The sequence below is a fragment of the Musca autumnalis genome, unplaced genomic scaffold, assembly GCF_047663935.1.
Source record: "Musca autumnalis isolate F117 unplaced genomic scaffold, ASM4766393v1 scaffold_5, whole genome shotgun sequence".
NCBI classification, from domain to species: Eukaryota; Metazoa; Arthropoda; class Insecta; order Diptera; family Muscidae; genus Musca; species Musca autumnalis.
In genome coordinates, this window is record NW_027412088.1 from 169,297,296 (window position 1) to 169,324,594 (window position 27,299).

The window sequence follows — 27,299 nt, forward strand, 5'->3', positions numbered from 1 at the left end:
CAAAGACCCTAAATCCATCGGAAGTATCAAGAAGCAAGATGGTGCGTGGACAGACTCTGCTACCGAGACTCTTAACCTCTTGGCAGAGACCCACTTCCCAGGCTGTAAGGATACGGACACCGTCAATAATGAATGTGACGACTTCCTAATTCAAGAGCCTATGGATTCGGATCTCATTGATAAGGTGGTTAACAGAAATAAGATTAAATGGGCTGTCAACACTTTCAAGCCATATAAGTCACCTGGACCGGATGGTATAACGCCGGCGATACTTCAATTTGCATCGCCACGTTTATATCAAGTCCTGGAGGAGATCTATAGGGCGTGTTTGACTCTCTCATATGTACCGGGTCTGTGGAAAGAGGTAAAAGTTAATTACATTCCCAAAGCGGGGAAACCTAGTTACTCTGCACCAAAGGACTACAGACCCATTAGTTTATCATCCTTTCTCCTTAAGACTCTCGAGAGACTGATCGATCTGGAGATAAGGAGCCATGTAGACACCGCCCCTATAAGCAGCTCACAACACGCCTATATTAAAGGCAAATCTGTGGAGTCTGCATTGCATGAGGTGGTTGGCTTCATTGAGAGGAATATGCAAAACTCAAACTTTACCTTGGCTGCCTTTCTGGACATAGAATGAGCTTTTAACAACGTAGAACTTGAGTCCATAAAACTCTCACTTAAGAAAGTTAACACACCTGAACCTCTAACTTGCTGGATAAATAATATGCTAGAAAGCATAATTATAAACTCCAGCTTTGGGGAGACAAAAATTAGGAAAACAGTAACTAGAGGCACCCCCCAAGGAGGGGTGCTCTCACCGCTACTGTGGCTACTTGTTATAAACAATATTTTGACGGACCTGGACAATCAAGGTATAAAAGTTGTTGCCTATGCGGACGACGTAGTACTACTGATTTCCGGTAAGTTTCCGTCAACCATTTCGGAGCTTATGCAGGGAGCTTTATCGACGCTGTCGCGCTGGGCTAAGGTCAATGGCCTTGGAGTAAACCCAACCAAGACAGAACTGGTAATGTTCACGAGAAAGCGTAAGCTCGGCGTATTTGTACCACCAACACTGGATGGAGTGCAGCTTCAGTTCTCGCCCGAGGCAAAGTACCTTGGCACAATCCTGGACTGTCAATTGCGATGGAGCAGGAATGCTGAGGAAAGGGCGAAGAGAGGATTGATTGCACTTTATTCATGTAAGAATTCTATTGGGAAAAGTTGGGGTCTAAACCCATCGATTATACACTGGTTGTATAACACCGTGGTTAGACCTATCTTATCCTATGGTTCTCTTGTTTGTTGGCACTCACTGCGCCAAAAATCGACATCCGGTACGCTTGACAAAGTACAAAGAGCTGCCTCGATTCTCATAACTGGAGCCACCAGGAGCACACCACAGGCTGCTCTGAACGCAATGCTGAACTAAAAACCACTGAGTCTCAGCATTAAGTGTCAGGCAACTCGCAGTGCCCTACGAATGCATCAACAGGATCTCTGGCGCGGTTGTACCTATGGGCATGGATGTATCCTGAACGAATCAGGCATAAATGTGAACCAACGCGGAAAACTGAGCGACTATATATCACCAGTCCTGAGATTTGACGATATAGACGTCGTTATACCTAGTAGAGACGAGTGGAACCGCAGTAACCCCCTCTGGACGGTCTGGCTTTTTATACAGACAGTTCCAAGATGGAGGAAGGTACCGGGGCTGGCGTCTACTGTGAAAGGCTATCTCTTGAGTACACCTACAGGCTAGACAGCAACTGTAGTGTCTTCCAGGCTGAAATCTTCGCGATTAGGAAGGCAGCGGAATTGATAAAAAGTTTGGATGCAGAAATCTTTGAACCGGTGACTATCTTTGTGGATAGTCAAGCGGCTCTTAAAGCCATCAAATCCTGCAACATCAAATCCGATGTCGTCCTTAAGTGTAGATCAGCCTTGGAAACGCTAACTAACGGCTTCCGGCTATGCTGGGTACCAGGACACCGCGACTATTTGGGTAATGAAAGAGCAGACGAATTAGTTAGACGAGGATCGCAGTCTACAGATTTAGCTATCGCTGCCTCTATCAAACCACCCATTTGTCATTTCTTTCAAAAAATTGAAACGTTCTCTGACGAAAGAGCCAGTGAATTGTGGCATAATGAACCTAGGTGCATTGTGGCAAGATCCTTATGGCCGTCTCTGTCAGTCAAAAGAACGAACTCTCTGTTGAACCTGAGTAAAGCTGAAGTTAGAGTAACGACGGGAGTCATTACTGGACACTGCTATATCAGGGCCCATATCATCAAATGGGATGAGGATGTTACTGACTACTGCAGACTCTGTGGGGATGAGGAGGAGTTAGAGACGATCGAGCACATCCTGTGTCGTTGTCCAGCCTTGGCTCGTAGACGGCATAGGTTAGTAGGTGTTCACGTTCGACCGTGTCTAACTTTCTACTCAACTGTGGAACCTGCTGTGATCTACAACATCATCAAAAATCTGAAGTGGCTGGGACAGCGCAACCTGAAATTATGTTTCAAATATTCTGCCTACCATTAAAAAAAAAACTTTTTTCCTTCTCTAAAACTATTCCTCCCCTCTTAAACTTTCTTGTAATTTATTCGTTCTTTACTTTTTTAACAACTTCCTCTTATTATTTCTTCCCCCTATCCTCTCTTTTCCATCCCCTCTTTTCTTTGCAGCATTTTTCCTCTTTTTTCTACTGGATGATCACAATGGACCGGAAGGTCTCCGAGTGACGCAGTCACAAGTTAGTGGCTGCACATCCCCTAACCTAACCTTACCCATAGGAAGAACGCTATTGCTTTTGGTGAAAATCGGTTTAAATTTGGATATAGCTCCCATATATATTTTCGGCCGATTTCACGTATTTGCTGCACCAAACACGCTATAAATGTCCGATTTCGATGAAATTTGGAATGTGTGGCTGAATTCGGTCTAGAAATAAATGTGCCTAATTATATCCAAATCGGTTCAAATTTAGATATAGCTCCCATATATATTTTACATATTTACAGTGGTGTAGGGTATCATATAGTCGGCCCCGGCCGACTTTAATCCTTTCCTTACTGTTTTTTTTCAATCATTGACCGTTGCGAAGTTGTCATCGTTAGATTTTGGTGTTTTTGTTTAATTTGTTCGGATCCATATGTCATTGATTTAATGGGGGAGTGGAGGTCGACCATGGCAAGGACTTGACAAAACTTATACTACATTGAGGTTTCAACGAGGTTCCGTTCTAATACAGTAGATACCTTAAATGATAACCGGGAAACACTGATAGGCACGTGTTCACCTGACACCATATACTTAGATAGCCATTTTTTTTAAATTTACAATTAAAAATCTGGCGTTAAAAATAAAACTCTTTTTAGTTTGAGGGGTGGTTTTTTGTAGTTTTTATTGTTTTTTTTTTTTATATTTTAAGAAATACATAAATAAATTCCAAAAAAGTTTATTTCACATATGTATGTATATGTTGGGATATTGTTTTTTTAGTGGCATGTATAATAAAAAAATTATTAAATAATTTAAAAAAATAATAATAAACAACAAACATACAAAGGGATGATAACACCTGCATACCTTTTGTTTTAATTCTACTACCAGTAGTATCGTAGTGTGGGGGGGGGGGGGGGGGGGAGGGGTTGGAATAAACATAAATTTACAATACAATAGTATTTTTTTCAATTAATCAACAAACAAATTAGCTAATAATTATATCTCTTTTATTTTTTAGTTAATATATTTAGTGGTATATTATGTAAAGATAGTTATGTATATAATATTTAAGGTTATGTATAATTTTGTTTTAATGTATAAGGAAATATCGTCGTAACTTTTGCGCCTTATAATAAACAAAAAAATCTCTTTTTTAACATCGTCTTTTTTGTTGTTGTTTTTTTTCTTTTGTTCAAATGTCAAAAACATCCTAAGTGGGAGGAAAGGGTTGTGTATAGTAGGGTATATAAAATTTGTTTAATAATAATACTTAATAGAAATATAACAATTTTATTGTTATTTCTTAAAAAACAAGTAACAAAGCCAATTTTTTTCTTTAGGTTTATAAATAAATTTTAACATTATACATACAAACGGGTTGGTTTTTCTATATGTATGTATATAAGGGGTGGTGGTGTTAGTGTTTTTTTTTTCTAATAATAAAACAATTCGGGAAAATTAGTTTCATAAATGGGTTTCTCATTTTGGTTTGTGGCATTCTGTGGAGTCTTGTTGTCAATTGATAAGGAATTGAAGAGGTCATTCAAACGATTTTGTATAACATCGTGCTGTAAAGAGAGAGAAATATGAGGGAACATTGATTGGGTATATTGAAAGTAGTCAGAATATTCTATAAATATTTTTTTTTATTTTTGAGGTTATGTCATCATCATTTATGTTAGTTTATCCCCCATTATTACAAGTCTTCTTTTGTTATAGTTTGGATTTCCGAACTGATTTATAGCGTTCCAGTTAACTTAAAGTTAAAAGTGATTATTATATCTCTAGGAGGACCTTCGTGCCATTTAATGTGGAAATTTTATTTTCAATGCCCCTAAATTGGTTTATTTTGCGTTTTCAAATCCATCAAATAGTAAAAGAAAACATATAATAATAATTCGACTATCACGGTGCTCTTGAAACAATTTTAAATGGAAGGTGCTTACACCTCGGAAGTTTTTGCGGATTCTGAAACTACAATGTTCATAGATGAGAACAATCAAAAACAAACAAGTAAAAAAGCATTAAGTTCGGCCGGGCCGAACTTTTCATACCCTCCACCATAAAATATTCATTCCTGTCCCCAACTTTGAGTACGTTAAAATGTCAGATAATGTACATAAAATGCTTCATTCGGGAGACCCTTTTTTATGGTGCCTATATCTAACTGTTGACATTTTTTGGTGGGCTAGAAATTGGGAGGTACTGTTATATAGGGGTTATAATAAAACATGGGCCTATGTTGACAGTTTTTGATGGGAGCCTTTAATGTCAAATAACTCCTAATTCGGTTAAAAAATTTAGCTAGAATCCTCAAAATATCGAAAATCGGAACATAACGTGGGAACTTCAAATGTCATTAACAGCTAGTTCGGAGGTATCTGGGCTATACGAAAATATGAACTTAAATGAACAATTTTTGTTGCAGAATTTTTGTTGACTTTTAAATTTCAAATTACAGAAAGTTCGTCCAAAAAATAAAGCTAAGGTACGGAAAATCGGGAGGTTTGTTTAGGGGCTATACAAAAACATGGACCTACGTTCGGTTAAACCTTTTAAGTAAAATCCTCAAAGTACCGAAAATCGGGAGGTATCGTTATATTGGGGCTATGTTGAAAATTGTTGATGCAGATGTGTGGTGACCACTACAACCTTCAAATGTCAAATTACAGTTAGTTCTGTTAAAAATTGTAGCTAAAATTGCCAAATTACTGAAAATTGGGAGGTACCGTTACATGGGAGCTATATCCGAACATGGACCTATGTTGACAATTTTTCATGGAGAGGTGTTGTGACAACTAAGAACTACAAATGTCAAATTACTGCTAGTTCGGTTTAATATTGTAGCTAAAATCATCAAATTACTGAAAATCGGGAGGTACCGTTATATGGGGGCTTTCTTGACAATTTTTGGTGGAGAGGTGTAGTGACCACTAAGAATTTCAAATGTCAAATGTTCAAATTACAGATAATTCGGTTAAAACTTGTTGGTAAAATTCTCAAAATACCTGAAATCGGGCGGTAACGTTATATGGGGGCTATTCCAAAACATGGACCTATGTCCACTAGTTATATAAGTTTATTGACATTTAAGAACCCTAAATGTCAATTGATAGCTAAATCGGTCTGAAAATGTAGATAAAAACGTCAAAAAGCCGTCAATCGGGGGTACCGTTATATGGGGGCTATACCAAAACGTGGACCTAGGTCCACAACTTATGTTGTACAAGTTTAGTTAGACTTAAGAACCCTAAATGTCAAATTATAGCTATATCGGTCGGAAAATGTAGCTAAAAACGTCAAAATACCGTAAATCGGGGGGTACCGTTATATGGGGGCTATACCAAAACGTGGACCTATGTCCACAATTTTGTCACATAAGTTTATTGAAATTTAAGAACTTCAAATGTCAAATTATAGCTTCATCGGTCTGAAAATGTAGCTAAAAACGTCAAAATACCGTAAATCAGGGGTTACCGTTATATGGGGGCTATACCAAAACGTGGACCTATGTCCACAACTTTTGTTATATAAGTTTACTGATACTTAAGAACCCTAAATGTCAAATTATAGCTAAATCGGTCTGAAAATGTAGCTAAAACCGTCAAAATACCGTAAATCGGGGGGTACCGTTATATGGGGGCTATACCAAAACGTGGACCTATGTCCACAACTTTTGTTATATAAGTTTACTGACATTTAAGAACCCTAAATGTCAAATTATAGCTACATCGGTCTGAAAATGTAGCTAAAAACGTCAAAATACCGTTAATCGGGGGCTACCGTTATATGGGGGCTATACCAAAACGTGGACCTATGTCCACACATTTTTTTGTATAAGTTTATTGACACTTAAGAACCCTAAATGTCAAATTATAGCTAAATCGGTCTGAAAATGCAGCTACAAACGTCAAAATACCGTAAATCGGGGGGTACCGTTATATGGGGGCTATACCAAAACGTGGACCTATGTCCACAACTTTTGTTATATAAGTTTATTGACATTTAAAAACCCTAAGTGTCAAATTATAGCTACATCGGTCTGAAAATGTAGCTAAAAACGTCAAAATACCGAAAATCGGGGGCTACCGTTATATGGGGGCTATACCAAAACGTGGACCTATGTCCACAAATTTTGTTGTATAAGTTTATTGACACTTAAGAACCCTAAATGTCAAATTATAGCCAAATCGGCCTAAAAAGGTAGCTAAAAACGTCAAAATACCGCAAATCGGGGGGTACCGTTATATGGGGGCTATACCAAAACGTGGGCCTATGTCCACAAGTTTTGTTATATATGTTTATTGACACTTAAGAACCCTAAATGTCAAATTATAGCTACATCGGTCGGATAATGTAGCTAAAAACGTCAAAATACCGTATATCGGGGGGTACCGTTATATGGGGGCTATACCAAAACGTGGACCTATGTCCACAAGTTTTGTTATATATGTTTATTGATACTTAAGAACCCTAAATGTCAAATTATAGCCAAATCGGTCTGAAAATGTTGCATAAAAAGTTCAAAATACCGTAAATCGGGGGGTATCGTTATATGGGGGCTATACCAAAACGTGGACCGATATAGCCCATCATCGAACTTGACCTGCCTGCAAACAAAAGACGCATTTTCCCAAAATTTCAGCGTCCTATCTCCATTTTTGTGGATGCTAGAGTGATTACCACAGACGGACGGACGGACGTGCTCAGATCGACTTAGAATTTTACCCTGATCAAGAATATATATACTTTATAGGGTCGCAAATGAGTATTTCAATGCGTTACAAACGGAAAAACAAACTTAATATACCCTCCATACTATGGTGGAGGGTATAAAAAAATCGCCGGAGCGCTTTTTAAATAAATCGCGATTTAAGTTGACATTTTTAGGGGTTGTTTAGGTTTTCGCGATTTTGCTTAGAAACCACATTTCCTATCAAAATGGGACTAAAACAAATATTGTAGCTATGAAAATTCTCTACAAGATCAACCTTTATGGTATTTTCGTAGTTTTTACCATTTTTGAGATATAGAAGTTCAACTTGGGACAATGCACTGACTGTATCGCCCCTTATAAAACAATGTCATGTAGGGTGCGCCTTAACTAACTTTTGATGACAACCGCTTACACAGGGAAAGTTTTTGTGAATTCTGAATCAGCCGTGCTCATAGATGAGAAAAATCCAAAAACAAGAAAAAATCGCTGTAGGGATTTTTAAATAAATCGCGGTCAAAATTCACATTTTTAGGTGTTTTTTAGGTTTTTACGATTTTGCTTGAAAACCGCAGGTCCAATCGAAATGGAGCTAAAGAAAATGTTGTAGCTGTCAAAATTTTCTAGAGGATCGACGTTTATCATTTGTTCCCAGCTTGTACCATTTTTGAGATAAGGAAGCTCAGTTTACATTTTTAGTTTTTTTTGTTAGGGTTTCGCGAATTTGCTTGAATACGGTAAGTCGTATCGACATGTGATCTGAGAAAATCTTAAAGCTGTGAAAATTCTCTACAAGACTGGCATAAGTAACTTATCCTTAGTTGTAACATTTTTTTAGATATATACGTTTAAGTTGGGAATTTGCAGTCATGACATTGTTTTATAAGGGGGCGATACAGAATTGAATTGAATTTGAATTGTCCCAATTTGAACTTCTATATCTCAAAAACGGTAAAACCGACGAGAATATCATAAAGGTCAAAATTGTAGAGAATTTTCATATCTACAACATTTGTTTTAGTCCCATTTTGATAGGAAATGTGGTTTCTAAGCAAAATCGCGAAGACCTAAACAACCCCTAAAAATGTCAACTTAAAACGCGATTTATTTAAAAAGCGCTCCGGCGATTTTTTTTGTTTTTTGATTGTTCTCATCTATAAACATTGTAGTTTCAGAATCCGCAAAAATTTCCGAGGTGTAAGCACCATTTAAAATTGTTTCAAGAGCACCGTGCTATGTTATAAGTAATTTTACTATAAAAAATTAAACCGAATTTTCTATATTTTTAAGGTTATGTTGTCATTTGTTGTTGTAGTTGTAACAGTGTTTTTATTATGTTTATATGTTCGTTCCTCTGTTCAATCTGGCTCTGGGTCTATCTCCAGTTCCATAAAAATGGCTGCTTCGATGTAGCCACAGATCTGGAGCTAGATGGGTAGTTTTGGCGGGGCAGTTAAAAAGGTGTTGTGTGTCGTGCGGGCCTATGCCGCATACTGGGCAAATGTCTTGCACGGCGCGATCGATTTCCGCCCAATACGAATTTAGGCGACTGCAATATCCCGAGCATAGTTGGGCCAAAACTACTCTAGTTTGTCGTGGCAGCTGACGCTCCTCAGCTGCGATAGATGGAGGATGTACTCCAAGTACTTTATTCACACTATAATTGCTTAAGGCCTTGGCAACTGCGTCCGTGTGAATGCTATTCAATCCTGCTTGATATGCTTGTTGATCTAGGGGTTCTCTCCTGTATCGTTGGACCTCTCCCTCTAGAGCATGGATATCCTTCCTGATCTCCCTGAATGGGCCGGGCCTACCCACAAGATGGTGATTGGGATGGCTCACACGATAACATCCAAGCAGGTACTGCAACGAAAGCATCTCATTGTGTTGCTTTACAGGAAGAATTTTTGCCTCCTCATGTAGATGGTCCACTGAAGATTTGAGGAGGCACCCAGTCGCTGTTCTCAGGGCGGCATTCTGGCAAGTTTGAATCTTTTTCCAGTTCGTATCACACAATCTTGGGGACCAGACTGGAGCCGCATAGCTTACCACAGACCGACCTATCGCGTTATACGTGGCCAACAAGGTTTCTTTATCTGCCCCCAAGTACTGCCGGCAAGGGACTTGAGGACCTTGTTCCTACTTTTCAACTTGTCGCAGATAGCTGTGGCGTGTGCGCACGACTTGAATGTAGTGTCGAATGTGACCCCTAAAATTTTAGGGAATTCTGCTACCGTCGACCACGACATTCAACTCACGTCCAAACTGCGCTGTCCATGTGGTGAACAGAGTGGCTATAGATTTTGTGGCGGAAATCTGCATATTCCTCGAATGGAAAAAGGTGGTAAGATCGGTTAAATAGGTGTTCAGTATCTCACAGATGTCATCAGGATAGGTACCCGACGCCAGGATCGTGCAATCATCCGCATATGTCACGATCTCAATGCCGTCTGGAGGGGGTGGAATACAGGAGAGGTAGAAGTTAAACAGTTCCGGAGATATCACCCCACCTTGGGGAACTCCCTGTTTCACTCTACGGGGTTTGGACTTCTTATTCCTGAATTCCACGTACGACTGGCGTCCACACATATAGTTGACTATCCAACGTTTCAAGCTTGGCCGGAGGGTTGTCTGCTCAATGTCCTCAAACAGCGTGGAGTGCCTGACTGTATCAAAGGATTTTGATAAGTCAAGCGCCATCATCACTGTTCTATCGCACGGCCGTCTCTGGTTGAGTCCTTTACAGATATATGTGGTAATGGCGTGCTTCGCTGTTGTCGTGCTGTGCTGCTTACGGAATCCATGTTGATGATCGGCAACTTGATAGCTATTTCTGATACTGGGGAGGAGCAAGGCCTCAAGTGTCTTTGCTACGGGCGACAAAAGTGAAATCGGTCTGTACGATTCACTTTTGCTGGCACGAGGGTGGCTAGCGACAAGTTGAAGACTTTGGTGAGATACTCGACTCCCGGCTCATCCAGCTGCTTCAACATTACCATGGAGATTCCATCAGGGCCCAACGCTTTGGATGATTTAGCGTTCCTGATGGCATTGGCAACATCATCCATTGTAAATTGTGGTGGTTCATCCTCGGCAGGAAGAGATCTGATGCGACGTAATACTCTTCTCTACGCCCTGTCACTCTCGGGATGCTCGACAAAATGTCGATTGAAATTACTTGCGCACCTCTTCGGGTCAGTCAACGTAACGTCGCCAAACGTGACTGAGGTCATATCTTCCCTTCTTCCAGGGTTCGAGAGTGACTTAACTGTTGCCCACAATTCACCTATATCGGCTCCAATGTTGCAGCTCTTCAGATGATTTAACCATTTGTTCCGCTTATGCTCGCCGACCAGCCTGTTAACTTCCAGTGTCAGCTCCCTGACTCTGGGGTCATTGGGGTTGACACGACGAAGCTCATCACGCTCATTTGCTAATCCCGTCGCCTCTGCTGGGAAATTTGGTCTTACTTCGGGTATTCGACCAGCAGGGATATGGCGAGCGGCTGCAGCAGTGATGATGTCCCGGAACGTCCTTTCCGCTACCCGAACATCAGAAGGATTGGGCAATTCTCTGAAGCGGTGATTGGTGAACTCTCTGAAACTCGGCCAATCAGCTTTTTTATGATTGACGAACGTGCGGCGTTCAGAGGTGATGAAGTTGGGTGGTCTGCTAATGGAGACAATTATGGGGAGATGGTCTGATCCAAGGGAAATAAATGACGGGTTGCCAGGTAACGTCATTTGTCAGACCAGGTGACACGATGGTTATGTCAGGCGAACTGTGACACTCTCCTCTAATTCTGGTAGGGGCGTCCTCATTGAACGTGCAAAACGTAGAGCTATCAAATTGCTCAGCCAGCGCTGTACCTCTCTGTTCGTTTCCGAGGGCCGAATGCCATATCTCATAATGCACATTAAAATCCCCCAGGACCAGACGATTATGACCTTGCAAGAGCGGGCTAATGTCAGGCCTATAATCAGGGATACAGCTATTTCTCGGCGGGATGTATACATTCAGCAACTCTATCTCGGCAGCTCCACACCTGACTGCTACCCCCATACATTCTATGTACGGGTTATTAATGACAGGCTCAAGCGAGATAGGTCTGTATTGGACAGACTGGTGCAATAGGAAAGCCAATCTCCCACCTCCACTTCTGGTGCGATCTTTCCTCAGAACATTGTAACCATCACAATGCTCTAAGCTGTGGTTGTTGTTCAGCTTGGTTTCCTGCACCGCCGCGACCTTGATGTTCCTCCGACTCATAAAATCTACTATCTCCTCGATCTTACCTCGGAGTCCATTGCAATTCAATTGCAAAAAGGCTGCATTTTCGGGGATTGGGACAACAACGGCTGGTGTTAAAGGCTGCGTGTGCAGTTGTTGTCGAGGGGACTGCGGGGGAGTTTCGTAATCAGACGACGAGGGAGTCTCGTAATCCGACGACGACTCACTGGGGACTGTGTTCACGCAGCATGCAGCAACATAGTCCCTGTCGTAGTCCCTCACGTGGACGAGTCCAGAGCAACCCCTTAGATCCACCCACTCCTGACATCTACTGCATCTCACCGAAGGTTGGATGTGGCTGAAGATGCGGATGTGACAAACTGAGCACAGATATATTGGTCCTGCGTTTTCCTCCGTCACGGCTCGGACCAATAGAATTCCGAGCAGGCATTCCGGGATATGCTGCTCCCAATACAGAAAAACGACCTTGAGCTATTCTATAGAGAAGACCTTGAACTCTTCTATAGAGAAGACCTTGAACTCTTCTATAGAGAAGACCTTGAGCTCTTTTATAGAGAAGACCTCCAGCTCTTCTATAGAGAAGACATTGTGCTCTTCTATAAAGAAAACCTGAAGCTGCTATATAAAGAAGATCTTATGCTCTTCTATACAGAAGACCTTATGCTCATCTATAAAGAAGACCTTAAGCTCTTCTATAAAGAAGACCTTATGCCCTTCTATAAAGAAGACCGTGAGGTCTTCTATAAAGGACACCTTGAGGTCTTCTATAAAGAAGACCTTGAGACCATGAGCTCTTCCCTACAAAAGACCTTCTCTATAAAGAAGGCCTTGAGCTCATCTCTGAAGAAGAGCTTTTGCTCATCCCTAATGAACAGCTTGTTTTTTTGTTGTAGCAGCATAAAAACCTACGAACCTACGTAGAAGCATAGGTTTGATGCCGGGTTGGCAGCCGCTGGCCGAAACACAATGGTGTCGGGTCAATCCGGTACGAAGGAATCCGCTGCCGTGGGATTGAGAACAGCTTGTGCTCTTCTCTAATGAAGAGCTAGTGCTTTTCTATAAAGAAGGCCTTAAGCTCTTCTAAAAAGTAGAGTGCTCTTCTATAAAGAAGAGCAGAAGCTCTTCTATAAAGTTGACCTTGTGTTCTGCTATAAAGACGGCATTTTTCCCTTTGAAGCCTGTCCAGAAAATTGGCAGTGATGCTCGCGGAGATAACGCCAAAGTAGCTAATTCATCGACATCATCTTGGAGGTTATTCTGAAAGAAAATTCCCCGTGAGTTTTGTCCGTCTGCCGTCTCAACTTAAAGAAGGGGAGAGTGATAAAACTCACGGAGAATTTACATTCAGAATGACCCCCCTTGTTGTGCTGATGCACCTGTAAACAAGACATGTCCTGTCCACAAGACTGTGGCAGGGATGATCACGGTGATAACGCCCAAGTAGGTAATTAATCGACAACATCTTGGAGGTTATTCTGAAAGAAAACTCCCCGTCAGTTTTGTCTTTCTGCCGTCTCAACTTAAAGGAGAGAGTGACAAAACTCACGGAGAATTTACAGATGCTGAGGCACATGTAAAATTTTCGACTCCTCATGAAGATGGTCCACTAGTGCTTATATTTGACAAGGAACAGGCGGTCTACAATAACCACCAGTCATCTATAAGATGACAGGTCCCATATTTCCACTTTAAAGATATCCGTATCGTCTAAAAGAAGGTCGCCTTATTTTCTGCATAAAATCCGCATTTTCACCTTTTCTCCTCCTCATGAAGATGGTCCACTGGAGCCATGCTTATATTTGTGTATTATTCCAAAACATACATGCCTTGTACACGAAACAGGCGGTCTACAATAACCACCAGTCATCTATAAGATGACAGGTCCCATATTTCCACTTTAAAGATATCCGTATCGTCTATAAGAAGGTCGCCTTATTTTCTGCATAAAGTCCTCATTTTCATCTTTATGTGTTTATTTCAGACATATTTTCTTGTATACAAACATTTAAAGACAACAACATGTTTTACAGTGGATATGAAATTGATTAGTTGCGGGCGGAGGTAGGACCTTAGTTAAAATAAACATATACAATTCTGCAGTCCAACAATAAAAAACGCTATCTTCAATTTCTCCTAAAAGATAGTTCCCAATCTACTAAAATCGGATTTCATTGCCTTATATAAATAGAACTCCTTGTGTTCTTCTATAATCCGCGTTCAATTGTCTTCAACTAGACTTGTACATATAAGATTTTCCTTCCTTCCTAAGAGAATCTCCTTCTCGACATTTGTTTTCCATAGGAATTTTGGCTTTCATAACATAACCTTCTTATCTTCCATAAGAATTCTGCATAGTCTTCTAAGCACTCGTTTTTTAACTTACCTTAGGTTCAGTACGTTTCATAAGATCCTCAAAATCGCTTTCACGGAAAGCGCGAACAATTTGCTTTTGTTTTTCCTGTTGTTCTCTCTTAACAGATTCCGGTGGTTCGGCCAAATAACGTTTCATGGCATCAACAGTGTATTCAGGAGCCAAGGCTTTCTGTAAAAGCAAAATAATATTTTCAATTAAAACAAAATTTATCATCCGGACATTCCACCTGCTGCATACAAACCTTGGAGACACCCGGTGAACTACTAATACTATCAGCATCTGCATTATAGGCAGTCAAATCAGCTGAACTGTTGCGATGTTGCATATGATTGCTAACCGATTCAACCCATGAATGACGATGACCAGGATTATCAATTTGATTGAGGGCATATGGTACACCGGTCTGTAAACGATTGAAATCCATGCCAGCATTTTGTAAGCACTCGGCCAGAGCAATTTTATCAATAGCCAAATGGGGTAGATTCAAATTATATGATTTGTTCGATTTCTTGGAATCTAGCAGTGGTGGTAGCCAGTGTGTAGCCTCTACTTTACGATCTTCAATAATTTTCTGGGCATATTCGAGTAGATTATTAATGCCCGTTACGCGGGCAGTAAGCGTAAGTAATGCAATGGCAATTTGTTGAAGGCAACATTTGTGGATATTACTTAGTTCATCAGAGGTATTGGAAACTTGTTGGATGCTAAAAAATAAGACGCAATGTGATAAATAATTGAGGTTAATTTGAAAGATTGTGTTCCTTAACTTACCCCAATATAAATAGTAGAAACTCTTGCACCGTTTCACCACAAGCCATTTCCACAATAAGTAATGCCGCCGTATTATAACTCGAGGTCAATGAATCTAATTTCTCCGACAGTGCCATACTATCAATCAAGGCCTGCATAATGTTAGCTCCATATTTATGGGTAAAAATGATATCTGAACGTGATGGTGGCTCCTGTGACAAGGCGGCATATGGTTTAATACTAACCGTACTCAGAACCTTTTCATTTTGATGACGATCCAACAGCGATTGGAATATTTGCATTACAATAATCCGAGTTGGATCATGTGGCGCTCGGGCCATTTTCAGCAAAGGTTGTAAGAAACTAGCTGGGAATGCTTTTTCAAATGATGTAGTACTGTATTGGGTACCAACTTTAAGTAAAGATTTCAACAATATATTCTGTAACATTTGATCGCCTTTGCTTTTCTTTGATAGATCCGGCACAGTGTTCATAATGAAGAGCATAATTTCAATTTTCTGATAATCCGGATGATGATTGGCAAATTCACCCAAAGCATTAATGAGAGCCTCTTGATATTGTGATTCTTCGGGTGTAATTTCCGTGGTGGTGCTGACACTAGTTCTCAAATGGGTTAATAAGTTATTGATAATATCCAGGGCTGAAGGGCCAACACTTTCACCGGCAGCAATGGCAATAATTTTCGAGAGTACCACAGCCAATGAGGTACGAGTTTTGGGGGAAGATTTGAAGTTATTATCCAAATGTTGCATAAGGGTCTCGACCACCGTGTAGGAGTATTGGGGCTGTATGGAAATCATAACAATACGGAATGTGTGTATGGCAAAGGTGTTGGGGACCCAGAGTTCATGGCGATCCAAGTGGCTGTAAGGAAAAGAAATAACAAAATTTTTTAAATAAGTTCTAATCAGAAAACCAGTAAATTATCAAAACTCACGTCAATAATGGCTTCAGCACACTGCGTATATGCCCAAATGAGGCACGACCAACCAATTCACGCAGCACTTCTTCAGCCAAAACTGGTGGGGTAACAACTGTGGCATCTTCCACCGGTGTCAAATCGCCAGACTAAATTTGGGAAGTTAAAAAAATCGAAATTAGTAAATTATAAAGCTTTGTTTCAACACTTTTTACAACAACATCTACTGTTACTTTATTAACAACAAAAATAACAAAATTGCATTAAAAAATTCATATATTACCGCCAACATGTTTTTCTTCACAAACATAACGTTAACGCCAAACTTGGTGATATTTTCACACGTTAGACGAGACAAGTGTGTGTTTTATTTCATGTATTTGGTGGATGTGTTTGTGTGTAATTTGTTGCATATTTGTGTGAAAGCAAAGAAAATTCGTTTGGAAATTTGTTGCATTGTGGTTTGTTGTTGTTGGGTTATTATATTTTTTTTCAAACAAAATTACAAAAGAAAAATGGAAACAACAACAATACAGAGTAAAATATTTTTTTAAACAATTCATAAAACACTTTATAAAGATTATTTGGAAAGAAAAGTGAGGTTATAAAGGTTTGTGGTATTATAGAATAAATGTATTTTAGAATGGTTTTATGGTCCCAATGGGTTCCTAATAATTCCTTTATTATGAAAGGTTCAAAGATTTGGCAGTTTTTCAAAAACGTCAAAAAGTGAGGTTATGTTCGGCACGTTTTCATAGTATAGGCTAGAATTAAAATTATGTAACTACTAAGTAATAATTAGTTACTCCAAAGGCCTTCTTAGCCAAATGAATTAATTTGTTGAAATTAAAAAAAAAAATTAAATATAAAATTGAGGTTATGTTTTAAATTTGTTCATAGGTTAGTTTAAGAATATTTATCTAATAGGTAAAATGCGATTACTCATCTCGGTAAAAGTAAGTTTAAAATATTTATAATTCAATAAATCAAATTGTGAGGTTATGTTCATAATTTTCGACAACATTTCAAAACGATCAAATCACAATGTTGTATACGATTGTTAACCGATTCAACCCATGAATGATGATGACGAGGATTATAAATTTGATTGAGGGCGTATGGTAAACCGCCCTATAAATGATTGAAATCCAGTATTTTGTAGACACTCAGCCAGGGCCATTTTGACAATAGCCAAATGGGGTAAATAGAAATTAAGGTTTTCAAAATAAATAATGATCCAATATTTCAGGAGCCATCGATCAATGATTTGCCAGTTCATCAAAAATTTCAAAAAGAGAGGTTATGTTTTAAAATTATCTATAGCTTAGGATAGATTTAAGAATATGTAATTACGAAATAATAACAAGTAAGAAAAGCGTTAAGTTCGGTCGGGCCGAACTTTTTGTACCCTCCACCACAAATTTCAGCCATTTCGGTGGATTAATGTGGCCACAACCTTCAAAATGCCGAAATTCGGAAGGTACCGTTCTATGGGGGCTATATGATGGCGTGGACCTATACCTACAAATTTCTGGGGGAAAGTTTTATACGCCTAAAGAAGACTAAAGACCAAATTTCAGCCATCTCGGTGTGATAATGAGGCTAAAACGTTCAAAATATCGAAAATCGGGAGATATTGTATTATGGGGGCTATATCAACACGTGGACCTATATAAACATTTTATGGTAGAAATGTTTCTTAGCCTCTGGAAACACAAAATACAAAGTTACAACCGATTCTTTGGTCAAATGGGCCTAATACATTTAAAATATATTAAAATGACGCGTACTTTATAACGGACCTTATTCGGGGGCTATACCAAAACGTGGACCTATATAACCCAACTTTGGTAGGAATGTTTTCTGGCCTCTGAAGACACAAAATACCAAATTACAACCAATTCTGTGGTCAAATGGGTCTAATACATTCAAAATATATTAAAATGACGCGTACTTTATATGGGGCCTTATATGGGGGCTATACCAAAACGTGGAACTATATAACCCAACTTTGGTAGGAATATTTTTTGGCCTCTGGAGACACAAAGTACCAAATTACAACCAATTCGGTGGTAAAATGGGCCAAATATCTTAAAAAATCCTTAAAACGACGACGCGTCACGCGTCATTTTGTATGGGGGCTATACGAAAGCGTGGACATACATAGCCCGCTTTCAATACCAAAAGTCCTACGTAAAAATAACATAATTTTCCAAAATTTCATCTACCTACGTCAATCCGTTCGGACGCTAGAGTGATTTCCACAGACGGACAGACGGACGGACATGGCTATATCGATGTAGAATTGCACGCTGATCAAGACTATATATATTCTTTGTGGGGTCTACAATGATTATTTCGAGCAGTTACAAACGTAGTGACAAACTTAATATACCCCCATCCTATGGTGGAGGGTATAAAAAATACCTCTGCTCGAAGGCCTTATTAGTCCAAATTGATTAATTTTTGGAATTTTTCAATAAATTTAAAAAGTGAGGTTATGTTTACACTTTTTCATAGGTTAGGTTAGTTTAAGAATACCTAACCAACCTCACATTGTTAGGTTGGTTTGGTTATCGTGCACATAATTTTAGGGAAACAATTGAAGGACTGGGCCGATATGAACCATCTTCCAACTCGGTCTAAGTTTGAACAAACTATTACAAAGTTTCGGTCAAATCGTTCCTAAAACTACAATTTACCCGAAAGAGTGGACCGATAATGTCCATTTTCGAGCCAGATCTATGTCTTGAAGAAAATTACCATGTGTAGAGTTTGGACCGAAGGAATGGATGGTAAAATTTCAAAGTGTATCAAATGCTTAAAAAGCCATAACCTCACTTTTTTACTCAAACATATCCAAGTAAACCTTTATAACCCACAGTATGTGTAAATAATAGGTATTAAATCTAAGTGCATAATAAAAATATATTATTATTAATTTAAATATTAAATGGATAAAAAATGGATTAATTAATTTTAATTGCAAACGGACAAGACAGCCAATAAAAACGGCTGCTAGTCATTCTCACACAAGTCGAGCGCCACTCACCTGCATATTAAACAACAATGATGGTACAATTTTTTCCATATGTTGTTTTTCCCAAATATTCTCAACCAAATCATCGGATACGGTTTTACGTATCACACCCTGAACACCTTTAATACCGGCCAAACGTATACTGTCACGCAGTTCGATATTATCATTATTTCCATGACACATGGATGAGAATTTCGAAATGAAAAAGTCGTAGCGGCGATGATAGGAGGGTGTGTCCTCGTTAATGTTGGCAAATTTAACAAACTGCAAATAAAAATAAATTGTTTATGGAAAGACAAATATTAATAAAATATGTAAGGGAAAGGAGGAAGGAAGAATTATGACAAGGGTTAGGTAGGCAATAATATTAAATGGAATAGAGATATTCAAAATGTGTAAAGGGTTGATTGGTTGTGGCCATGTAGGTCAGGTTTTAATAAAATATGGAAAACAATCAAGAACGTGGAAATGAGATCTGCTTAAATGGTATTCATTTGTAGATATATTAAATATTGAATATTATTTTACAGAAACTGTAATGACGGGAACTTGGTACAATTATGATGTCTTATGCCAAACTATGAAAATTTTCATTTACGTGAAAATGAGTTTATAGGAGAGAGGTGTGAAGGGGGTGAAACTGTGTACACACGGTTCTGTAATCTGAAATTATTCTTATCTAAAACAACGAAAATATAAAAATTTTCATTTGATTTCATATACGTGTGTAGATGTCAATGAAATTTTAGAAGAAAATGACAAAAAGTTTTCAATGAAAATGTTCATAGTCTGGCATAAGACTATGGCTATGCCATGGAGGTGTAGTAAACATGAAGGCAATGATAAACATGACACTAAATCAAGATAGTTGAAATCTGCTAGATTTCGTTAAGGTAAAAAATTTTTTTATATGCAAAAATCTTCAATCATTCAACTCAACTCCAACGAGAAATTGATAAATATCAATATTAAAATGATTTTCAGCCTAACAGACAAAATTTCAAATAATTTAAATCATTTCTGGTGAAATATTAACAAAGGAAAGGTCAAACTAGACCTTATCGGATTGGATTATCTGGCGCAATTTGTGAAAATGTTGCCGGTTCTGGAACAGACATCTAATCATCAAAACATCAACATTTATTTACATGAGTTTCAAATAAATGTCCAATTTAATTTGACGATTTTTTTGTCATGCGCAGAAATTGCTGCTAGTATTGACATCACTGTTTGGCAATGTTGCGTATTTGGTGCTGTGTTCATTAAGCAAATGGCAACGTATTGGTGCTTATACGTTGGCGTATAGCGTGCAATACATAAATGAATGCGTACGCTTTGCGTTTGATAAAAAGAAATGACAAACGTTTTAGAGGAAGTACAATAATGACAAAAATAATAAAAATTGTTAATGAGAGAATACACGAGTAAAGACGAAGTTATATTGGGTAGGGCCCATGATACAATAAGAAGGTAGCAGCAAATGCCGTTTTTGGTAACATAAGATGTCTAAATTTGACATAAATTCAATGCAATTGACACATTGTTACCATCAGCTGGGCTGATAATGCTACCTTCTTATTGTATCATGGTAGGGCCTAAAGTGGACAATTTTCCAATCGAGTTAACATATTTTACAGTACGTTTTGATTTGCCAAATCAACAGGATTTCAAATGTCAAGTCCATTGCGTATACTTCAAATAAATCCTCGTCATAAAACCAATATATATTATTTGTAGACATAGTGGAATTGACATTTGAAATCCATTAGTTTACATAAATCTAAAACGCCTGTTAGACTATGAACTTATACTATGATTTAAACTGTCAATCCAATACAATATACGTCAGATAAAATCCAGTGGATTTAGAACTACGATTTATTTGACGTATATTCTGTGGAATTGACATTAGAAATCGAGTGGATTTATAAGTCTAAACGTACTATAAACGTGCTATTATGAGGATTTCGTTGACGTATATGCAATAGGATTTTCATTTTAAACCCACTAAATTTACTAAATCTAGTTTGTATAATGTAAACTAAAAATAGGGAATATATCGGATATAGCGTTATGCTTAGTTTACATTTACGAAATCCACTCGATTCCAACTGCCAATTCCTTTGCGCATACGTCAAATGAAAACTCATCTGAAATTCATTGGATTTCGTTTGACATTTAATCAATGGAATTGACAGTTGAAATCGAGTGGATTTCGAAAATGTAAAATTACTATTACATTAAAACAAAACAATTAAGTTTTGCGAGAAGTTATTCAAATCAATTAGGATCCGTTGTGCCAATTCGCAGACAAACCAATTAGGAAATTGTGACTAATACATTCAAAATGTGTTTTTTTATGTTATTGCATCTTTAATAACCCATTTAGCGAGATTTTTTTGACGAGAAAACTTAAAACTTTATATGAAAATGATATTTTTGAGCCTTTTTTCTTTAAAACATAAAGATTTCCTGCATTCGGGCCTTCTTTTAAAAATTCAGAAAATGTTGAAGGGTAAAATGGGTATATTCTTACATGACAATCCCTTGGTTTTTGATTGAGAAAATACTCTTACTACACCCAATCAAATCCCTAAATTTATATGAATGTAACATTTATGACAACTGACAGACAATACTATAACAAAGTGCGAAAAACCCACAATTTTTCAATAAATTTTTGCAAAATTTTTTGTAACGTTTTTTTACAAAATTTTTTATGGGACCCCCACCTACAGAAAAGATTTTCACAGCCACATCACGGTGGCTCCCAACTATTATACAACATGGAAAGAAGGAAAAAAATTAATACAGACTGTGAAGAAAACTGAGAAAATATAATGGGCGGTAATTTAAACTCATTGTACTGCAGAATAAGTTGCTACAGGATCCCTTTAAATACCCATAAGATCATGCAAGTCAGTAACAAAATCTTCCCTGTCAGATCAAAACGTTTAAAAGCTCGCAGATTCAAGAACCATAAGTGGGGCAGTATAAATGAAAGTACCAATGGCCACAATTGTATGTGGAGAAGTTTTTTGACCAAACCCAAATACCTAATTTTAGCTTATTCGGTCAGATAAGAACATGAAAATTCCTGAAATCAGGCGGTACCGTGATGAGGGGGCTATGCCACAACCTGGGCCACAATTTATGATGGAGAAGTTTTTAACCACTAGGAACCAAAAATGACAAAGGACATTCAATAATCTTGCCCGAAAATATTGATAAATACTAAAAAAATCTGAAATCAGTGGGACCGTTGTATATGCAAAACCATAACGTTGACCCATGTTGAAAATTTTTTGGAGAAGTTTGTGACGACCACTGTGAACCTGACATTTCAAATTACAGGCAATTCGGTCAAAAAAAATGTAGCAAAAATCCTCAAAATTCTAAAATCGGGAGGGATTGTTATATGGAGGCTATACCAAAACCAGGACCTATGTGTACAATTTTTGGGGGGAGAAGTTTTGTAACCATTGGGAACCTCAAAAGTCAAATTTCAGCATGTTCGGACAAAAATGCAGTTAATATCTTAAAAATCGGGAGGTTCCGTTAAATGGGGGCTATACAAAAAACAAAGATCTATGATGACAATGTTTGTTATTGTTGAAGCAACAAAGAAACCTAAGTTAAAGCACAGGCTTGATGCTGGGTTGGCAACCGCTATGGAAACACGATGGTTTCGAATCAATCCGGATCTAACGAACCCGCTGCCATGGGATTGAGTGAGCCGCTGGGAATGTCACAATATAGCTACTTCGGACAAAAATGCTGTTAAAATTCTCAAAATATCTAAAATCCGGAGGTACCATTATATTGAGCTATATTAAAACAATGGTGAGGTATAAAAACCATTGCAACAACCAAATCTATAATGGCGATGTAAAGATATGGAATGGAAGACCTCTAATCCCGTGAGCCAACACTTGTAAACGCGAAATAGATGTGTGGCGGCCTTTTTAATGAAAGGAATTTGATAATAATAAACTTTTTTTAGTCGTGGATTTGAACCCCTTGCTGTATTATATTACAGTTTTTACTCGATGGAAAGAAGTCTGAGCTACGCGTAAAATCCCTCTTGGCATTATAAATACATTTAATACTATGTTTACATTTACGAAATCCACTCGATTTCAACTGTCAATTCCATTGCTCAAACGTCAAATGAAATCCAATCGATTTTAGATGAGTTTTCATTTGACGTATACACAAAGGAATTGACAGATGAAATCGAGTGGATTTCGTAAATGTAAACATAGTATAATATTAAAGCTTTAAACCTACTTGGCGATTTAAAGCAATATAATCCAGGTAATTCGTACCCTAATAAAACGAAAGCCTCAATAACTCGAACCATTGAAGCCAATTCCTTCGCATTTTAAACCCGGTTAAGCTAAAGCTTCGATAATGTGTAAATTAGAATCAAGTAATAGCTACTAGAGTTACTAATAATAAATTAAAAATATTTCCGAAACAAATATCTTGGGGAAGTATTTGCTGCCCTAAAAAGTAAAAATGTTTCATTTGAGACATTTTGCTTTTAAAAAGCCTTTCATTTCAAATGTTCATATAACAGAACTGCAAGAATCTGCTAATTCTTAAGCGGGGTACACACGATCAGTTTTGACTGTCGATTTTCCGGAAATATCGATAAATGTCAAACTGTCCAGGAACCACTAAATATTTTGTGGTTGCCTGATGACTGACAAAAATTAGCGGCCACACTGGTAAGCAACCGATTATTTGAGCAAAACTGACATTCAAAACTGATCGTGTGTACCCCACTTTACTATTTTTCGATATAATAAAGGAAAAATATTCGCAGTAAAAAAAATATAAAAAAATTTTACCGTAGTAAAAAATAGTATTTTCTTGTAGGTTCTGGGACAGAGCAATAATGTCTCTTCCAGAACCTGCAAGAATCTACACATTCTTACTACGATAACAATTTTTCCTTTATGTTATCGGAAAAAATAGTAATAATTAGCAGATTCATGCAGTTCTCGAACAGGCTAATTATGAATAAAAAGTTGAAATAAGTATTGCAGCATAGCACTACAGATGGCCCTTAACAAGAAAAAGTTAAGAAAAACAAAATTAGTTAAAACTAAAAATATGCCAAAAAATGCTTATTAAATATTTTGCCAAATTAGAAGCAGCCTCAATAAAATTAATAAATCTTTTCGTCTCTATAGATGGTCAATGAAAAATTCTTTTAAATTAGGCAAAATACTTGAAAACAATATAAATCAAGTAATTTCCCTTATTACAATTCATTTTCAGTTATTTATAGTCATTGCATAAGTGTGATCAACAATAGCGTACATTGATTGTTAAAGCAACCATTGCAAACCATCATACGTTATACGCCATACGCTTCAGTGAACAACATACGCCTCATTGTGCTCTGTGTTATCAATGGCGTATCGTAAAAAAATGTGATTCATTGAACACAGTTCTGAACACTTCCCAGCGCGGCTGTGTTCACTAACTTCCGTCTGTATTTCTTTCTTTCTTTTTCTGACGGAGTAAAGTTCGGTTGGAAAAATGGGTCGCCGTCCAGCGAGATGTTATCGTTATTGTAAAAACAAGCCTTATCCAAAATCCCGTTTCTGTCGTGGTGTACCCGATCCCAAGATTCGTATCTTCGATTTGGGCAGAAAGAGGGCTGGCGTAGAAGATTTCCCCTTGTGCGTGCATTTGGTGTCTGATGAATATGAACAGCTTTCATCCGAAGCTTTGGAAGCAGGCCGTATTTGCTGCAACAAATACTTGGTGAAATTCTGCGGTAAGGATCAATTCCACATCCGTATGCGTTTGCATCCATTCCACGTTATCCGCATCAACAAAATGTTATCGTGTGCCGGAGCTGATAGGCTCCAAACTGGTATGCGTGGTGCTTTCGGTAAGCCCCAAGGTACAGTAGCCCGTGTACGCATCGGACAACCCATTATGTCGGTGCGTTCCAGCGACAGATACAAGGCTCAAGTTATTGAGGCTCTCCGTCGTGCCAAGTTCAAGTTCCCCGGTCGCCAAAAGATCTATGTCTCCAAGAAGTGGGGTTTCACCAAATACGACCGTGAGCGTTACGAAGAATTGCGTGATGACAACCGTTTGGAACCCGATGGTTGCAATGTCAAATACCGTCCTGAACATGGACCCATGGCTGCCTGGGAAAAGGTACAACGCGATATCTACTCTTAAATGTGGTGACCAACGTTGTTGCTTGGTGATGTGTTGTTAAACAACACAGCAGAAGTGAAAAAAAGAACAGAAAGATACACTGCACACACATGTTAACATCTTATTGTGAAATTAAATTAAAATAAAATTGGATTGAACAAATGAATTTGTTCAATTCTTAAAAAAAAATTAACAAAAAAGTGATTTGTTTTTTATGTGGGAATAGAAGAAAAAACTCGGGAACCAGAGGGGAGGGAGTGAATACCCAATCAAAAGGGGGAAAGGAGGTCTATGGAAGAATAGGAATGTTTACAAGGGACACTGTGGCCTTGAAGGTAAGTTGCACAGTAAGTATGAAACAAATTTGTAATTGCTTCTAATTGCATTTCTATTTCCAGTCGTAACCAAAGAAGAGGAAGGTAGCATGGCAACAAATGATGGAGGGGGAATGAAAGGCTGCCTTCTTATAAGAATGATTCAAATTCCCATTGCTGCTTATTTGCGTGGATACAAATGAAATAACATTACTTAAATAATGTGTGTTTCCAGTTATGAGGGGCGGGAAAATAGCCTGTGCAGTGCTAGTGTAAAAATGAACCGGGACATTACAAGGGCAGTGACAGTGGAAGACCCCATGTATATTGAGAGAGCTGCCACGAGTTGTGTTTACAAATACCAGATTTTTAACTTCACCAACAATTAATAGTGCGGGCGTCAATAACATTAGCTCTTCAATCGTCTTGTAAAACTGTTTTGTTCTGCAGTAGGATTTACTTGGGGCCATTTGAGGGCCGTATTTTGTGACTTTCTCACCAAGGATTTGTATTATCGTGGCCATCACTAGAAGAGTTAAGTTTGGCAATCCAGGTGGTCGCATTAAACTCGACTTGTTCCATAAATGCAAAAAATATGACCCCCAAAAGGTGAGGCATTTTACACAATGCATATCATGAAGGTAGTAATTCCACAGGAGTAGGACGTTGTACACAAAAACAAGTGTCTTAGCCATGTTCATCGAATTGGACATTGTCTCAAACACCATATTGTTGGACTTTTCTTTCCATAAACGTACAAAAATTTGAGCACCAAGAAAGAGGGATATTTTATAAAAATCATATCAGGAAGCTACAATTTTGAACATTTAAACCGCCTTCCACAGGAGATTAGTAAGTCGTACACAAAGACAAGCCTCTTAGACATGTTAATTGAGTTGGTAATTGAAGCAAACAAAAATAGCAAAAATAGGTCGTTCCCATGACTATTGTATCGTCGTTGCCTTATAGAAGTATTTAAATAATATAAACAATGGACAATCAATGTATTGGGATAATTAATATATTGGAACATTATTGGGCTATTTACAAACAGAAGTTTATCAGTTTTTAGTCATTCCAGTTATTTTCAAATCGGGTTTTATCATTAAAACGTTTTATGAGTCATTCATTGGAATTTTAAATTGCCACAAAGGTAAATGGGTTTGTAATGCATAGAATGACTGTTTACCTGTTAGGAACTGATGAATTGCTTAACAATGGTGTTAAAGGAAAATCAACTTGCGAAAATCATTCGATTATTAGGCTCAACTCCAAAGAAAATAATGGCCTGTTTCACTAAGGCGATTCGAATACAAATTCGTTCGAAATACTACTAAACTTCGGTCTTTGAAATATATTTGAATTGTTTTTATTTTCAATCAAACATTTCCTACAACAACGGGAGCTTGGTAGTAATTTGAATTCGAATCGTCTTAGAGAAACAGGGGTTTAAACTGATTTACTTGAACTAGGAGTACATGCTATTGGGTCTGCTTTCAGGAAACTAACTATCCATTTAGTATAGGAATACATATTCCATCATATTAGCTTACACATATCAAGGTTGAAATGATGTGGGTCTAGATATTCAATAGGAATCTTGTAAATAACATAAATCTGGAAACATGTGATTTAGGAGATCAAGAAATTTCCAGCTGATCTGGTAAAAACCGTTTATATTTGACACAAAGGGAAGATCCCAAAGCAGCAATGGGTGCGAGTAGGTAGATGTAGGGGATGATAGGGTACAAATAAATGATAAAGGTATTTTTATATTGATTGTACTAGCTCGATTCGGATCATTCCGAATATTTCACAAGCTCTTGCATTCAACGTTTCTTTATAACCTGTTTAAAGGTAGTGGTGAGTAAAAGGTACTTTGCAAAATTTATTTGAAGTTGTTCTATGTGAAGTAGTGATTGCATAGCATTTTTTGAAGCATGAAAAATGTAATCCGTTTTTCACATTTGACAGTGTCCGATTTC

At 38.0% G+C, this 27,299-nt stretch overlaps 2 protein-coding genes across 25 annotated transcripts in view; one reads left to right on the forward strand and one right to left on the reverse strand.

Annotated features, from left to right (window-relative positions):
• Positions 1 to 3,394: 3,394 nt before the first annotated feature.
• stmA (Protein EFR3 homolog stmA) overlaps positions 3,395 to 27,299 on the reverse strand; it is a 75,263-nt gene continuing 51,358 nt past the window's right edge. For 14 of the 24 annotated variants that reach the window (XM_073991970.1, XM_073991968.1, XM_073991964.1 and 11 more), the window contains 6 exons: positions 18,824 to 19,075; positions 15,790 to 15,920; positions 14,853 to 15,716; positions 14,323 to 14,785; positions 14,091 to 14,249; positions 3,395 to 4,310 (listed from right to left, as the gene is read on the reverse strand). In XM_073991970.1, coding sequence (XP_073848071.1) covers positions 4,176 to 4,310; positions 14,091 to 14,249; positions 14,323 to 14,785; positions 14,853 to 15,716; positions 15,790 to 15,920; positions 18,824 to 19,075 — 2,004 coding nt within the window. In that variant the 3' untranslated portion in view covers positions 3,395 to 4,175. Of the gene's footprint in view, positions 4,311 to 14,090; positions 14,250 to 14,322; positions 14,786 to 14,852; positions 15,717 to 15,789; positions 15,921 to 16,054; positions 16,097 to 18,823; positions 19,076 to 27,299 lie in introns of all 24 variants that reach the window. The other 10 variants (XM_073991952.1, XM_073991958.1, XM_073991956.1 and 7 more) reach the window with 1 other exon arrangement.
• Positions 24,261 to 26,217, forward strand: RpL10 (ribosomal protein L10). Its single transcript, XM_073990095.1, has 2 exons — positions 24,261 to 25,335; positions 25,399 to 26,217. The coding sequence occupies exon 1, from the start codon at positions 24,365 to 24,367 to the stop codon at positions 25,019 to 25,021; it is 657 nt and encodes a 218-aa protein (XP_073846196.1). The 5' UTR covers positions 24,261 to 24,364; the 3' UTR covers positions 25,022 to 25,335; positions 25,399 to 26,217.

Coding starts and splice junctions, on each gene's coding strand:
- RpL10 (XM_073990095.1), top strand. CDS start 24,365: ATGGGTCGCCGTCCAGCGAGATGTTATCGTTATTGTAAAAACAAGCCT.